Source organism: Heliconius melpomene, chromosome 3 (genome assembly GCF_056956725.1).
Source record: "Heliconius melpomene rosina isolate 202511_hmr_F chromosome 3, ASM5695672v1, whole genome shotgun sequence".
Taxonomy (NCBI): domain Eukaryota; kingdom Metazoa; phylum Arthropoda; class Insecta; order Lepidoptera; family Nymphalidae; genus Heliconius; species Heliconius melpomene.
This window is the reverse complement of record NC_140391.1, coordinates 8727189-8743050: the sequence shown is the minus strand read 5'-3', so window position 1 is coordinate 8743050 and position 15862 is coordinate 8727189. Positions and strand designations below refer to the sequence as shown.

General features: G+C 34.4%; 1 protein-coding gene across 1 annotated transcript in view; it reads right to left on the bottom strand.

Annotated features, from left to right (window-relative positions):
- LOC146540078 (progestin and adipoQ receptor family member 4) overlaps positions 1 to 12382 on the bottom strand; it is a 75046-nt gene extending 62664 nt beyond the window's left edge. Inside the window, exon 1 of the mRNA XM_085207640.1 lies at positions 11748 to 12382. Coding sequence (XP_085063766.1) covers positions 11748 to 12108 — 361 coding nt within the window. The 5' untranslated portion in view covers positions 12109 to 12382. The remainder of the gene's footprint in view (positions 1 to 11747) is intronic.
- Positions 12383 to 15862: the final 3480 nt, after the last annotated feature.

Below are 15862 nucleotides of genomic sequence, written 5' to 3'. Positions count from 1 at the left end.
AAATCAGAAACAATCGAGATATAAATTTCTCCACCCCGATAAGCTTAAATTTATAGTATAAACGTCAACTTTATATATTTTTTAAATGTTAAAATACTTTCATCACTCTTTTTATAGTTTATGCACTTGCAGACGCAAATCGATTTTAATATCATATAATATTAATGAGGTTTGAATAACACAGAGAGATTATCAAAGAGATAGACAGAAAACAAAGTAATCCTATAAAAGGTCCGCTTTTTCATTTCATGTATTAACCCTAAAGAGTAATTAAGTTCGTTTCCCACCTAGTAAGTATTTAATAGCTAAGTACTTAAGTCAATTCAAGACAAAACCTCAAATTAACTTTTCAATAAGCTTTAATCCTTTCACGTGAACCCATTCACCAGTTCACCAGTTCACCGTACAATAAAGACGTGATTTGACTGCGGTCCCGTTCAATCGGTCCCGCTCTGTGGAATTATCGATACAGCAATTCAACTTTGTTGAGGGTCTTTTCTCGATCAGAATGTTAATATCTATAGAAATATGTTAGTAAAAACTTTATATGTACTTGTGACATACTTTTTGTGTATAATCATATGTTATTTTATACTGTAAGTTGTTTATTCTTTCTTTTTTATTATCTTTACGATGCTATAGCTCTTATAAGAGGAAAAACGAAAAGTGTGAAATATAGTGTTTTAGGCGCAACAAACTAACACTTACTAACTAACTAACACTTTTAGTTTTTTCTAGATATTTGGTATTAAGTGGCGAACGTAACGATATGCTTTGTGTCGTTAACACGGCGAGATAATGAAAATATTATTTCTTTTGTACAAACTTATATAATATCATCATATAGTAGATATTTACTAAAATAAGAACCCTAATTTGTATAATTACTTTGGATAAAGTCAATTTATTCACTTATCAGTTTCCCTACGGTTATTACGATAGCAATTTGTATTTTGCCGAGCTAGAGCTGCCATTTTGGGTTCGTTTTGCTCCGTACAAATAAATGACAGCTTAAAACGTTTAAACAGAAGTACAATATGGCGAGGGCCAATACTTTTTCAGTGAAATATATTGCGTATTGGAGGGTTGGTGCAATAACTGATAGTTTTAACGATGATTGCAGGGTTGTTTTCTGATAGTTATCTTCAAAAATATTATTTTATATTATATATCCATAATATAAAAGTTCAATTAAATCTTCTAGGTCGTCGTCGCGCAACGGCGCAGCCTGTGACTGTAAACACAACAGTTGTTGGTTGGATTCCGATTAGAAGAAATTAAATATTTAATTTTCTCGTTTCTTTGATTTGGTAACAAGACAGCGCAATGTTGCGAAGTTTTGGCAGAAAAGGTGGAACGGAGTGTCTTATAACACTAGATCTATCCTGTTTTTGCAAATCAGTCTTAATTACAATATTTCTATTTTCTACATAATATTTCTATTTTCTACATAATATTTCTATTTTCTACATAATATTTCTATTTAGGCCGAAAATTGAGAACTTACAAAGGAAAAATAAATGAAGAGGCATAAAACGGTTTGACAATAAAAATGGCTATCGGTTCTGGATGGAATATTTACCTCAATAAAAGCGGAAGGAGTCTCAGGGTGGGATTTATAGGTCTATATTACGTTCTCAAATATAAATACTAACACAGCAGGTAATAACTTTTGTAAAAATTATATTTGTTTAATTATTTTTGGTCACGTCACATTTCTTTTACGTTATATTTCACATGTAGACAAAAGGGATTCTCCACTTTCCACTGAGTTTTGGAGGCATTGCGTGTTGCGTGGCGAAACTCAACGCCGCATTTTTTCAACTCCAGAGCGAATAATTGAAAATATTAATTTATACGTCGTAAATTGAAACGACTGGTCTCAAGACATAAGATATTTTTCAATTAATTTTCTGTACTTATTAATTTTCATAAAAGTAAGTATATAATAACAGTAAATATAAATAATAAAAGAATGTCTATAGGAACATTTATTACCGACGTTGATTATCTTGAAGGAGCGTTATAAAACTGTGGAAGAATTCAATTTCCGTATCGAGGCGAGTATTTGATACCGATATTAAACGTACATCCGGCACGTAAGTAGCAAGTACAGTAGGGAGAGTGAACTTTACTTACAAAATGGAAAATATTAATAAATTTAGATATTTGGTTTTCGCTTTTATAAGTTTCTTGGACTATTGGTTTGCTTTGACTCATTTTGAGTAACCTCACATAACCTCATTTTATGATTTGTAGTGTCTTAATAAAAACTAATAATGTAGGACGTCCTCCAGCTAGATGGGATGACGATATTCGCAAAGTGGCGGGCAACGCCTGGATGTGAAGAGCTGATCGAGCTCAGTGGCATGCCGTTGGAGAGGCCTATGTCTAGCAGTGGACGAGGACAGGCTGATGATGATGATGATGATGAATAAAAAGTCCCTATGCCTATTCCGCGGCATACTGTGTGAACCAAAAAAATATAACATTTCAACATTTATTTCAAAATATCGAAATCGTTACGGAAATAAATAACAGCCCAGCCCTAGCATCCGATATAAGCAATATTAAATGGGCATCCGGCACATGATTTGATTTGCGTCAGCGAGTTACCAAGTTAAAAGCAACACTACGGATAAATACCCCAGCATGTCGTTTTATGGAAAAAAATGGAAATTATTTTATTTAAATTTGTTCGTATGTTATTTTTATTTTCTTATGTAGAATATATATTTTTCTATTATATCGATATATGCTCAGACGCCATGGGTGATTTTTTTAAATGACTTTTGTACGAGGAGGTTCTCAATTCGACTTCGATTCGAATTTTATATATTTGTTAACTTAGAACTTTAGGCTGAGCGACCGATTTTATTAAAATTAATATCAAAAGAAATTAGCTGAATAATGAGTTAATATCAAATAAAATTAGCTGAAATTAATATCAAATATTGGAGGTCTATTCCAACGGCATTGAGTGCCGTCACTCAATGCGCAATGCCTTCAGAATTCGGCGGAAAATGGAGAACGGAGTGCCTTAAAAATAGATTCCCTCTGCCTAGAGTACCAAGTAATAGGTAGCAGGCTGAAGCAAAAAAATATATTTATTGCTGAGTCTATATAGGATAAAATTATTATTTTAAATATAACCCAGAAATAAAGCCTACTGAATATATTTAGAATATTATAAAAAAAACAAAAGGGAATTTATAAAAACTAGTTGTATTTTGTTACAATTTTACTTCCTCTGTTATGCTTTTACAGTAATTAGTTAAAACGTTGCCGATCTATCGCCGATATTGTAAAATGATAGCAAACTGGAAAAACTGAATCAATATTAGATGAAAGATACATTTGATCCGCATTGCAGCTTATTTGATTTAGATTGCTACGTGTGTACAATTTTATTTATTCAAAAATCAATTGTTTCGAGACACAGCAAACACTATCATATTTTATAGGGTACGATGGTTGTAGATGTGATCACCAATCAAGGGAATCATATTATATTAAAAATATTTTGATCTCCAAAATAATATTGTCCACAATGGATGATGGAGATCATCTATCATAATTAAGTTTTCTAAGAGAGACCCTGAGAACTTAGTGTTAAGTCACTCCACTCAAGTCCATTTCTAATATAACTTCATTCCTAGGCTACTTATAATCTCAACGCACCGCTTTACCAGAGTAAAGAAATAAAAATATTATGTATTTCATTTTCATACGAAGCGAAACGAATCCACAACCTGTCGTGCTTACGAGTACAGTAGAACGCTTGTGGACCTGCGCCATAACTTGCCTCTAATATTTGTAATACATAAAAACTTCTGTAATTTGGCACCAAACCTTTGAACACCCATATTGAGTTTCTATTCAAGTTTGAATGTTATTTAAAGAACTAAAATATATTTCAGTAGAATGCGACACAAATACAGCCTCAACCTGAAACGTTACACAACGGCTGGTGAGGCGCCAGGTGCGAGGAGCTCACCTCACCTGTTGTACTGTTAAATGTTAACTCCCGCCCTATAGTGTCGTTCCTCTCGCATTAATATAAATTGGAATTGTTAAGTTGTCTTTATTGCAATGATTTTGAATAGTTTAGCTGGATTTGATAAAATTTGCGGGTTTTTTCTTTAAACTGTGGATTTTGTATAAAAATAAATTAATTTTAAAATCGAAAATTATTTCGATGCGGTGAGAGTGGTAGGGAGAGACCTCGGTTGAACTATACTAAACATATTCATGAAAAAAATAACAGAATGTAGGGAACATAATTTCTTAACGCTAGATTCCCTCTATCTTCTATCATATACGGGAAAAAGCAATAAATAAATAAAAAAGAAAAACCTTTCCTTACACCCGCCTAATTTACAAAACGAATCACACTGTTCCTTTATCCCGCTTTCCGTGGACAATGTAATTGGGTGACGTGATCCAACATTGAATTATCCAATTTGGATATGTAAAATCCCCGAGTCGACTCCCGAATGTAGGGTTGGAACCCACAAATATAGAGGTAATCGTAAATGAACCTAATATCGTTTTTTTATGGTACTTCTTAGAAACCTTTATATTTTACTGTATCGCTGGCAAGGTTGCTAATACAAATCCTACTTAGGGAAATTAATTTTTTTTTTAATGTTTATATTTTTATAGTCTGAGAGAATTTTCCAGTCACTAATAGACTTTTAATTAAAAAAAAAATGAGGGGTGAAATGATGCGTCACAATTTTTTTTTACATACTACATAGTAGGAGACTGTGCAGATATAAAAATTAAAAGTATATTAATATATGTATATAATTTAATAAAATTTTATTAAATGGAAAAAAGTTCATTTAATAAACAGCGGCGGTATTTTTAAATAAAATTATTATATTGTGAGTAAAAAGCCGTACCTCCTGTCATACGGTAAACAAAATAAATTATAATTGAGTATTTGCATTTACATATATTTAAAATGTTAATATACGTAAACTTTCGTCCAAAGTTTATTTCTTAATAGTGTTCAAATTGTAAAATTAAAATAATTAGGCATCTTGTGGGCCGTAATAGTGTTTTGGCACAAGCGTGTGGCTGAAAACGCGACGGTGGTGGGTTCGGTTCCCACATAGGAGAATGAATTTTATTAATATTTTCATTTCCTCGCTCTGGCTCTCAAGGCGACAAAGCTGAGTTCGGCCTCATGCAGCCGAAAATAGGGAACGGAGTGACTTAACACTAGGTTCCCACTTAATAAAAATAAGAATAGAATATCATGTAGGCCGTAGTTGATAAAAAACTACAGAGATTATTTCATTTATAAAGAGCACCATATTTTTAGAGTATAAAAATTGAAGAACACGTATACAATTTCAACGTGAAATTTTATAATTTCACGTAAGACGTCTCAAAAGGCACCTAATATACCATTTTTGATGGATATTTAACGAAAATATTTTCGAGCTCCGTCTTAAAACGTAGATGAGAAAATGTATGTTTTATATTACTTTATTCAACATTTGAATATGTTTTTCCAAATAAATTTTGAAAAATAATTACGTGACGTGTTTTGGCGTTTTTTGGCATTTTTTTTATAAATTTATCTATGTAAATAGTAGTCCTGTATATTTATATACTTACTATTTAAAGTCGGTGCTTATCTACTCTTTAGAATTGAAATTTGAATTCCAAAACAAAAGAAAATATAGAGCCGAATTGATATGCTTGTTCATTTTGAACTGGGTTACAAATTACGAATATTCATTACCACATAATAACAGATATTCTTTATTTCAAAAGAAACTAAGGCGAAACAACAAAGAAATGGAAGAAATATGTTATTTTGCAATAAATCCACTTATAGAGCGAATCGTAGAATGTATCGTATTGTTTGCCAAATCCGCGCCTCCCTTTGTCATCCCTTATTGAAACGCTGACATGCTATTTCTGAAATAATTGAAAAACACTCTCGTTTTCTATTTTGATCGCCGCCGTCTTCACTATTATCACGAAATAGCAGCTACATGGTGAGAATGTAGCGTTGTTGCCTTATATTCCTTCTTCGACTTTTATCATATATTTTTTCTTCTTATAATATACTTAGATCCAATTTAAAAATATCGTCTTTACGCTGTATCCCGCAAGCAGCAGGGTAGGCAGAGAGAATCTAGTCTAGCCAATACTTGACGAGAAATGTTAAAACACTCTGTTCCCCACTTTCCGCCTAATTTTTTGAGGCATTGCGTGTTGTGTACAACTAAGTGGCAGAATTCAACGTCAAGCTTTTGCCTTAGTGTCAGAGCGAAGAAATGAAAATATTAATAAAAAATAATTAATTTCCTCGAGTAGTGATCGAACCCACAACCGTCGCGTTACAGTCACACCCTTGTGTCAAGTAGATATTATCTATATTATATGGAAAAATATCTATAGATATACTTATTTAGAGTATATTCATTCGATCACATATATAGTATACGTAAATATATTTCGTTTAAATATAAACATACATGTAGTAAATTTTATTGTCATAAGGTTTTAAATTTCATCTCCAAAATGAAATTTTTGTTCGAAATAAAAACTTGTTTATTTGAACGTCGCTCGTCGTATAAACACGTATGTATGTATTAGACAAACTTTTCTGAGCCACTTTTTTGCATGGTAATACTTCAATATGAAAAAAGTTTTTTTTTTGCTTTATTTGAAATTGAATTCAATGGAATGAATACAGAGTACACATATAAAGAGGCCGATTGGTCCATTTGGAATATATGTTATACGAGTATATGTAACTGAGTGTAATGGGAGTGGATTAAAGTACTACTCAAAGTAACTTTAAGGAAATGAATGCCATAGGTATAATTTAACTATTAGCATTTGTAGTCTTTACCGCCCAAGCTCAAGGTACACAGCAGGTTTACAGCAGCAAATACTGGCCAGAACTATCTCGGCACACTCAGGTATTTTATATATTACGGAAGAAGAAGAAGAAGATATATTACGGATGAAGATGCTGTCTCTGGAGTAAAACTCCCCTGACGCCCAAGGAATGACACAAAAATTCCCACATTCCGCCAAATTTTCTAGACATTGAGTGTGGAGTGACTGAACTCAACGCCACGTCTTGTTTTATTACCAGAGCGAGTTAATAAAAATTTAACATAATTAATTCCCCCGGGAATACAACTCACAACCGTCACGTTTACAGTCACGAGCCTTGCACATACGCCACGACGCCAGCAAGGATGAAAAAAGAAACTTAGTGTTAAATCACTCAATCCTCTGTTTACATTCAGAACTTGCGTTCGGGCGGTGTTAACTAAATAATCATAAAACAATATCACAATAATAGTCTTAACTAAGCGAGTATAATTCCGTTCCCTTAATAACAGTAGTTATACGAGTACGTCGACGTGGGCACCAAATTACGTAGAATAATTGATGAAATCAACCTTTGCGAGCTATGGGAGCTTATAGTAATTTTATATTTGTTTTTAAAATTATCGTTTCACAGCCATTTTGATTTGAATTGACATTATAAGTTATGTACGAGCATCGTAAATTGTTCCCAGTTCAAAATTTTCATCAAATAGTATACAATTTGATGAAAAAAGAAAAAAAATGTGGGTTATATTTCCACTTGGGGAATGTATTAATTATAAATTAAGAATTTATAGGAAGGTAACGGAGTGTCTTAACACTTGGTTCCCTCTACCTACCATGCTGCTGCTACCTTGGCCTCCATAATCATCGTTAATCGATTATCAAGTTATAGATTCGATATTATTTATTTATTTTTTGTATATAAATGACTGAATAATCTTATAAGATTCAATAAGAATAACCTCGATATGCCAATAACATTTCAAACTATATTTTTGCGCCTTACCAGCTTTTTAACTTGGCTAGACACTCTGGCGCGTGTTTCAATTAATGTAAAAGTTCCTGAGCATGGATATTTGTTTCACTTTTCCTCAAAAACTGGTTTTAGATTAAACTTCTTATTAATATATATTTTTACAGGTTAAAATTATTTTCTACAATTTGGCTATAATATAACAATAAATTTAAGCAGCGCCGCGTTTGGTCTACTAGTATTATTATATTTTGTTGTCATAAGTTACATTAATTTCTTACTTTTTATTGAATTATTCTGTTCGCAAAAGTTAGTTTAGTTCTGCAACAGGAGGACGGGCAGGAGTTGTTCGTACCCCAAACTCTTATAGGGTCACTTTCTTATCTCTCTGTCAAGACCATTTATTTCGAGATCATGTGGAGGTATCAAGCTGAAATCAATATCAAATTCAAGTCAGCCTAGTTAAACGGCTCGCAGCGTAATCAAAACCCGAAAAAATGGCTACGAAGTGGAGAAATTACAAATAAGGAAAAACATCCTCCTAAATTTCGTTTCTCACTCTGGCCCTTCTCAAAGCAAAAAGCCCGGCGTTGAGTTCCGCTACTCAACACACAATGCCTCGAAAAATTCGAAAGAGGAAGTGGGGAACGGAGTGTCTTAACACTAGGTTCCCTCTGCCTGCCCTGCTGTATGCGTGAAGCTATATTTTTATATATATAATTAGAAATTCGTCACTATAATAATATTACTAAACAAATTAAGACAACAAAGACTAGTTTCGCCATTGTTTCGATGTTTCCATTGTAAATAGGGTTACAGACGTGAATGGAGCTAACTTGCTGCAATGATATAAATAATGGATTAGAAAAGCTCGGCGTGTTGTAATCTCGGAAAAAAGATAGATAGATATGTGTCATTTAGATAAATGAGAAAAAGGAAAATTGTGAACGTTTTATCGTATGTTGTATACGAGCCAATCCATGGTTTGTTACGAAATGGACTGGAAATAAAATTATGTTGATATATTTATTTTCTTTTGTTTCTTTTATAACATATTTATATGTTTATGCTGATTGTGGATTTAAGTAACTAACATCAAAATAATAGGTACTGTTTTATTTGTTTGTAGTTTTATAATAATTTTTTGTTCTACCTAGATTAAAATCGTTAAAATATTTAAAAAAGCGTTAAAATTTATTTAATAAGCGATTTAATAAGCGTTATTAAAAAAGCGTTAAAATATTTTGGTAACATAAAAAAACAATTCGATTCCCTCATGGGGGAATTAATTAATTAATATTTAATTTTAATCTCTCTGGTAACAAGGCTAAGCGCCGCTTTGAGTACCACCATTCAACACGAGATGCCTGGACGGAAAGTGGGGTACGGTTCCTCTGCCTACCTTGCTATAGATATAGCGAAAACCTGAAAAAAATGTCAGCAAAAATTTACTATCGATTTATTTAGCAGTATGTCCTAAATAGCTATGTTGAAATATTTCACATAATATAGCGTCAACATTTCTTTTGACAAATGTATTAAGCCATTAGGGTTTCTGTTTTTACGGCTATACGCTACTGCCTACAATCCGCTCAACCGCGCCCACGTGTGTAGTAGCTTCATAACGACATACTCGTATATTCTCAACCTCTTACACAACTTATAGTACAATAAACAGAACATAATGTTTTTTTACTTTTTTAGTGTTATTGCATATTTGAAAAAAAAATACTTTTATACACGTAAAATGTAGCGGGGTTTGAGTGCGCGCCTCTTGGTCTTACCCTTTGGTATTAAATAGACGTAATTTTTTTTATTTCTCTAAATGAGAAAAAAAATCACGTACATTTATACAGAAATACCTTTCAGGAATGTTGCTTTATTTAAGAGTTACAAAAAGCAGATAAAATTTTGTAACAGAGGACCAATGGACCAATATTGGGACGTCATGGCGCGTAAAATCTAAGCAATAACTGCCGAAATACAGTTGGGTCTAAAGCCGTCAACATAAAAAGTATATATAAATGTAGGTATTTCCCACAAATTTCTTACCTACTTCTTTAAAAAAGGATCTGTAATAAAATCTGATATCGTAACTGAGGGGCTTTTTTATATATGCGTGACTTAATATTAATGGTTGAAAAAGAAATATTCAAATAATTAATGGGTAAGCTTTTCAGTTATAAATCGTATAATTATGTTTGATAATTTTATGTTTAATAGAGGAATTTCTTATGCAGAATGGTACCAATTTCAAAAATTTACATAATCCGAAAAATACCAACCACAAAAAATTGAAAAAAATCCCAGCCACTCCAGAGGAAAAACATTTAAGAAAAGTCGAGATTATATGAAAAATGAGTTGGGCCGTCCCAAATGAGGACAACGTCCGTAGAAAAGAAGACTGATAGCTTAAGGCGAGCTTGCTGAAGATGAATCATGGAAGCTGAATTATAATGCTCGTCGACTGATAACAATATCTAGGGCAATATTCGGAGATCTATTTTTCCAGTTAATCTAGGTCTTGACAATCGTTTTACTTGCTCTAATTTCGATATTCCAGTTAATCATTGTGTTCCGCCATGGAACGCCTATGGTATATAGAATAGGTGGAAAGTGACAAAATGGCTGTTTTAACTGTAAATTCTCTATATTAGTCTTATTGAGAGGGTTTAAAGTGTACTCGTTATTAATATAATACTACCCTTATTATACATTTTTTGCAGATTTTGCTAAATTGTATTTCTGTCTCGAATTATGTTAATCCTTCAGTTAGGACCGTGTTTAAAGTTTAATTAAGTTTATCCGTTAAAAATATACAAATATGCATACGTCTCGTAACAAGCTATAGCACACTAGCGACCCTACAAACCTAATGTTAATACAGTTCGTTCCTCATTTTTCACCGAATTCTGGAGACTGCGGTTTCATTTAGCGGCATCAATCATTTCCTCGAGAGGTAATCGAACCCGCAACCAAACGCGGTAACAGTCACACGCTTACTGCGCGCTACAACAAGCCGCAAGTTGGCTTCAAAAACTGATTTAATAAACGTGAATATATAATCCTTCGGACGGCCCCTAGCGGAACGTGGACCGTGCAACGTAGCATGCAGCTACGAGCTCGTAGCAATGCCTGGAATCTGATCGCGGAATGCTGATGGCGATCGTAATTGCAGTGAATAACCATTTCCAATATTAACAGCCTTTCTCATTAAGCCGTTTATCGTGGACAGGTCATTGGAAAATACTAATGTAATTACTTTTGTACGACCATAAATAATATTCGTTTCGAATTTATTTTCGAGTAACTTGCTCGTATTATATAACATTTATTTTTAATCTTTTCTTCTTGTTATCTATAAATACAATTTATGTATTGATAAAATAATTTAACTTGTTCTTGGAATTACAAATATTAAAACGGAGGGTAGCTTTAGCCCTTTGATAAGGGTGGCTTTATGTTACAAACGTACTTGCATGAGGAAATGAATTTTGCCCCTTGGGGTGAGCTCAGTTTCAATGTACTGCTAATACATATTATACATTTGTAATAGAATACAAAAAAGAAATATCATGATTCATATAAAAAGAAACTTTCATCTCGAGCTCTGTTTGGCAGTTAAAAAGAGTATGAAAGAACTACTGCTATTATTTAACGATTCTTGTTCTTACATAACGCAAATTTTACAGTATTTTTTTTTAAATATTTAAAAAACTATAAAATTTGCGTAGAACTTCGTTGTTGTAAATTTTATTTGTTTATGATATTATATAATCATATTTCAATTAAAATCTAAAACCAGAGAAATGACATACGATATGATATGAAACTTTATTGCCGCGCTGCCGCGGAAATTGTAGATTTAATTACGTATAATTAAAACTGGAATCATACGTACCATGAGTGAGAATATTAATCGTCTCATTGTGGAAGTAGAACAGACTGCGTACGCAGCCACCCCAGCTCTGCAAGGGGCGATAGCCGGTCAGCACGTAAGGGTTGAACTGCAGGTGCTGCGGCATGTCGCGCCAGTGCAGCAGCTCCACTCCCTCGCCGACCACCTCGCGACCGACCCGAGGACCGGCACCGTTCTTTACTTCTCCTTTCTCGCTCTCGTTCTCGTTTAACTCAGCTCGTGGCTCATTATCACAGATTTCTAACGACTTTTTCCTTTTTTTAGGTCCCTTGCCGTTCACCTCCTGAATTGACATGTCGAACATTTGCGTGCACGTTTCGGGCGAACTCTGAACGTCTCTCATAATGGCACAGAGCGTGCCCGGCGCGCGAGAGCGGGAGACTGCGAGGCGGCTCGCGGTTCACTCCGACCCCGCATGGCGTGACCTCGCACTTTTTATATGAATATCACAGCTAGTACATGGTGGCGGGTCGCGGGTGTGTTTCTAGGTTAGTAAGATGAAAGTTTTCTCTCAAGTGTGTGTTATCGGCGAGGGTGTCGGAGACCGCGTGGTCGGTGCAGGGCGCGCGACTGTCCGGGCGCCGCCGCGCGCCCCGTACCGCCCTGCCGCCCGCCCCGCGCACCCCGCGCACCCCCGCACCCTATATTTGCGCACTGCGCAATCCCGATCAGCTGATTCCCGCCAGGGCTACTTCTCTCATTTATATCTTCTACGATGAAAATGTTGACTTACATTTATTATATTAATGCGGACAGTATTTTTTTTCTAAAAAAAAGCTTGTATGTATATAGTATAATTTTCTATTTCAAGTTTTCAAGCTCTCATACAGATTTCGTAACTACTGTTATGTCACTAAGTTAATCAGAGGTTATGCAATGTGTGGCAAACATAGCACCCATTCTCTTACTTTTACTTCGACTAAAGACGTACTTTATGGCTTTTCAGTAAAATAATATATGTTTCAGGCAAAATATGTTTGTAATTTCTGTTTCTTCAGAATAGAAATCTTAAATAAACATTACGCAAATTCTTACTACCACATGTATATTCAACATACGTGCAAAAATATTTTGTAACGATACAAACCTTATGAAATATTGGAATTTTGGCTCATTATAATTGGAGAGACTGTCAGAAAAATATTTAGCTCATTCAACCATCAGGGTCGGCCGCTGGAGTTGCAGCTCTAAGCAATTTCTCAATGTTTTAGTTTCTTGGACTAACAACATTTGTTATGTGGTCTCAACAAACCCACCCCTCTAATTAATAGCTCTTTTGTGTATGTTTATGTATGTAACCTGAAACTGAGCAGTTGAGGGTGAGATTATACGTTTATTTCTACAACGAGAAGATTTGATTTCAATTTTCGTTTTCAATTTCAATTGGTTGAAAAATAAGTCTGGACTACTCTTTTAAAATGAACTATTGGAGTTGTTTCTTTTTCCTTTGTAGTTAAGTTTAGCAGATGACTTTTTTGTTAAATTATAAGTAATTTAAAAGAAGAAGAAGCTTTGTTATTATGACTGAATTTAGCAATCAAAATCAAAATGTAAAGTACGAAAAAAGCGAAAATATAAAAAAAAAAAAAATTAGCTTCACGCAGCATCAACTTCACACAACATACGGCCTCGATATGAAAAACTTTCAGCAAAAGAGAACTCTTACTCTTTCTTTAAATTCTGATGAAAATAAAAGAATTGAAAAAAGTGACGAAACGTTTCAACAAAAGATAGATAATTCCCCTTTTTCACTTTGCTTAGCTCGTCTTGATGGGAATATTACCGTGGCATCAACTTTACGTTAAAATTTAAACTTAACTTCACGCTGTATCCCTAGCGGGGTACTCAGAGAGAACGGAGCGCCAAACGCGGTCTCTACATACCTCTTTTACATGCTTCTTCTTTCATGCATGGTTTCTTCATAATATCTATATATTAGCAGCATAGCCCAGGCCTTTGATATCTTTTGCAATAACTTTATAGTTTCTATTGCTTACCTACGACGTTGATATCAAAAACAGGTATTCATTAGATGGCAATTAAACTAATTAGCGAGCCTTTAAAATAATAATTGTCCCAGATTTCCATAGTTCACAGTCACAGCCAGGCCAAGGTCATAGATCTTCTAGCTCAGCCTCCCACAGAACCCTTTGATGCTATAGATGCCACCTCTACACCTGAAGGGCTGAACTAGAAGCGCCTACAAACAGTACAATACAAGAATCCACTGCTGGTAGTAAAAAAAAGACAATTTCTTACTATGTTGTTAAAAAATAAATAGCAAATATCTGATTTTGCTATTATAGTTTTAAGATACGTATAACTAAAGTAAAGTGACAAAATGAAATGGAAGCTGATAACTCGGCGGCTGGTGATGTCACAGAACTCTATAAATCGCACTGTAAGAGAAGACGAAGAATAAATTACGGATAATTAGATATGATACCCCAATTTACTTTATTCTGCCGGTCATTGACTTCGCAATTTATCTTAACCAAACAAATGGCTTATTTGTTTAAGGCAGGTACGGTTAGCAGGGAAAATTAATAATGATATTTGTATAATATTGTTGTTCATCGAAGAAGTTATATACATAAACTAGCGGCTCGCCCGCGGCTTTACCTGCGTGAACTACGTTATTACTAATTTCTGTCTCCATGAGCACCTATGTCCTATAAGTGAGGTCCATGCAAAATTTGAGCCTCCTAGCATTTGTAGTAACGAAGTTTCATACAAACTTTCAACCCCAAAAACTACCTCTTAGAAGTCGAATATTGCAAATTCCCGTCTTAGCGAGCACCTACGTCCTATAAATAACTCCTATGCAAAATTTGAGATTCCTAGCACATGTAGTTTCTTAGATTTCGTGATGAGTGAGTGACCTTTCGATTTTATATACAGGGTGTCCCAGGAGTCAACGATAAAACGAAACCAGGTGATAGACCAAGTCATGACAGTTATGAGAAAAATATAAAAAAAAATCTTTGTCATGTATTTTTCATATTATATTGATTTTAAAAAATATCGGAAAAACCGACACCCTGTGATGGTTTTTCAAGTCCCAGGACTACAAATATTACACTTTCTTCATTTTTTTTTTCTGTAATGTAATCATTAGTAACCCTTCTATGAATTACAGTTTAAGATTGAAACATACCTGCATCAGTTTTCAATAAAATATCGTGTTTTTGCCAAACATTAATTTCAAAATATTTACTACACTCAACTTTAACCGACTGTACTGTAAAAAAAATGTACTACACTGTTTTTGCAAGTAACTTTAAAAGTTGGCGCATTTAATCTGGATTCCGAAATGGTACGATACTTGCTGGATTACTTCTTTATTGAAGAGAGAAAAATCGAAATACACGATAATCGGGATGACGTTCATCGTTTTGGTATCTTTTCCGATACATTCTAGCTGCAGCATTTGCGTTACATTCATGGAGAATGGTTATTCTCTATGAATGAAATGCATATTGGCAATGTGTCAAAGACTGAGTATATGGCCTGCGAGAGCCCGGACTCGAGCACTATCCTTATAAGTCCTGGGCCAGCCCCTAAGTCGGATAAGCGTTGCCTGGGCTAAGTGGCGGGAGGTTACTGGTGTAGTCTGTGATCACAGGATACCGTCCAAACTCTTATTCGGCCAAGGAGATCGTGATCGATGCCTCCAGACTCGTGCATGACGGATCCAAGGTACCTAAACTTTTCCAACTTAGGGGCTGGTCCAGGACTTATAAGGATAGTGCTCGATTCGGGCTCTCGCAGGCCATATACTCGGTCTTTGACACATTGCCAGTATGCATTTCATTCATGGAGAGTGGTTATGTAACGCAAATGCTGCAGCTAGAATGTATCGGAAAAGATATCAAAACGCTGAACGTCATCCCGATTATCGTGTATTTGGATTTTTCTCTCTTCAACAAAGAAGTAATCCAGCAAGTGTCGTACCATTTCGGAATCCAGATTAAATGCGCCAACTTTTAAAGTTACTTGCAAAAACAGTGTAGTACATTTTTTTTTACAGTACAGTCGGTTAAAGTTGAGTGTAGTAAATATTTTGAATTTAATGTTTGGCAAAAACACGATATTTT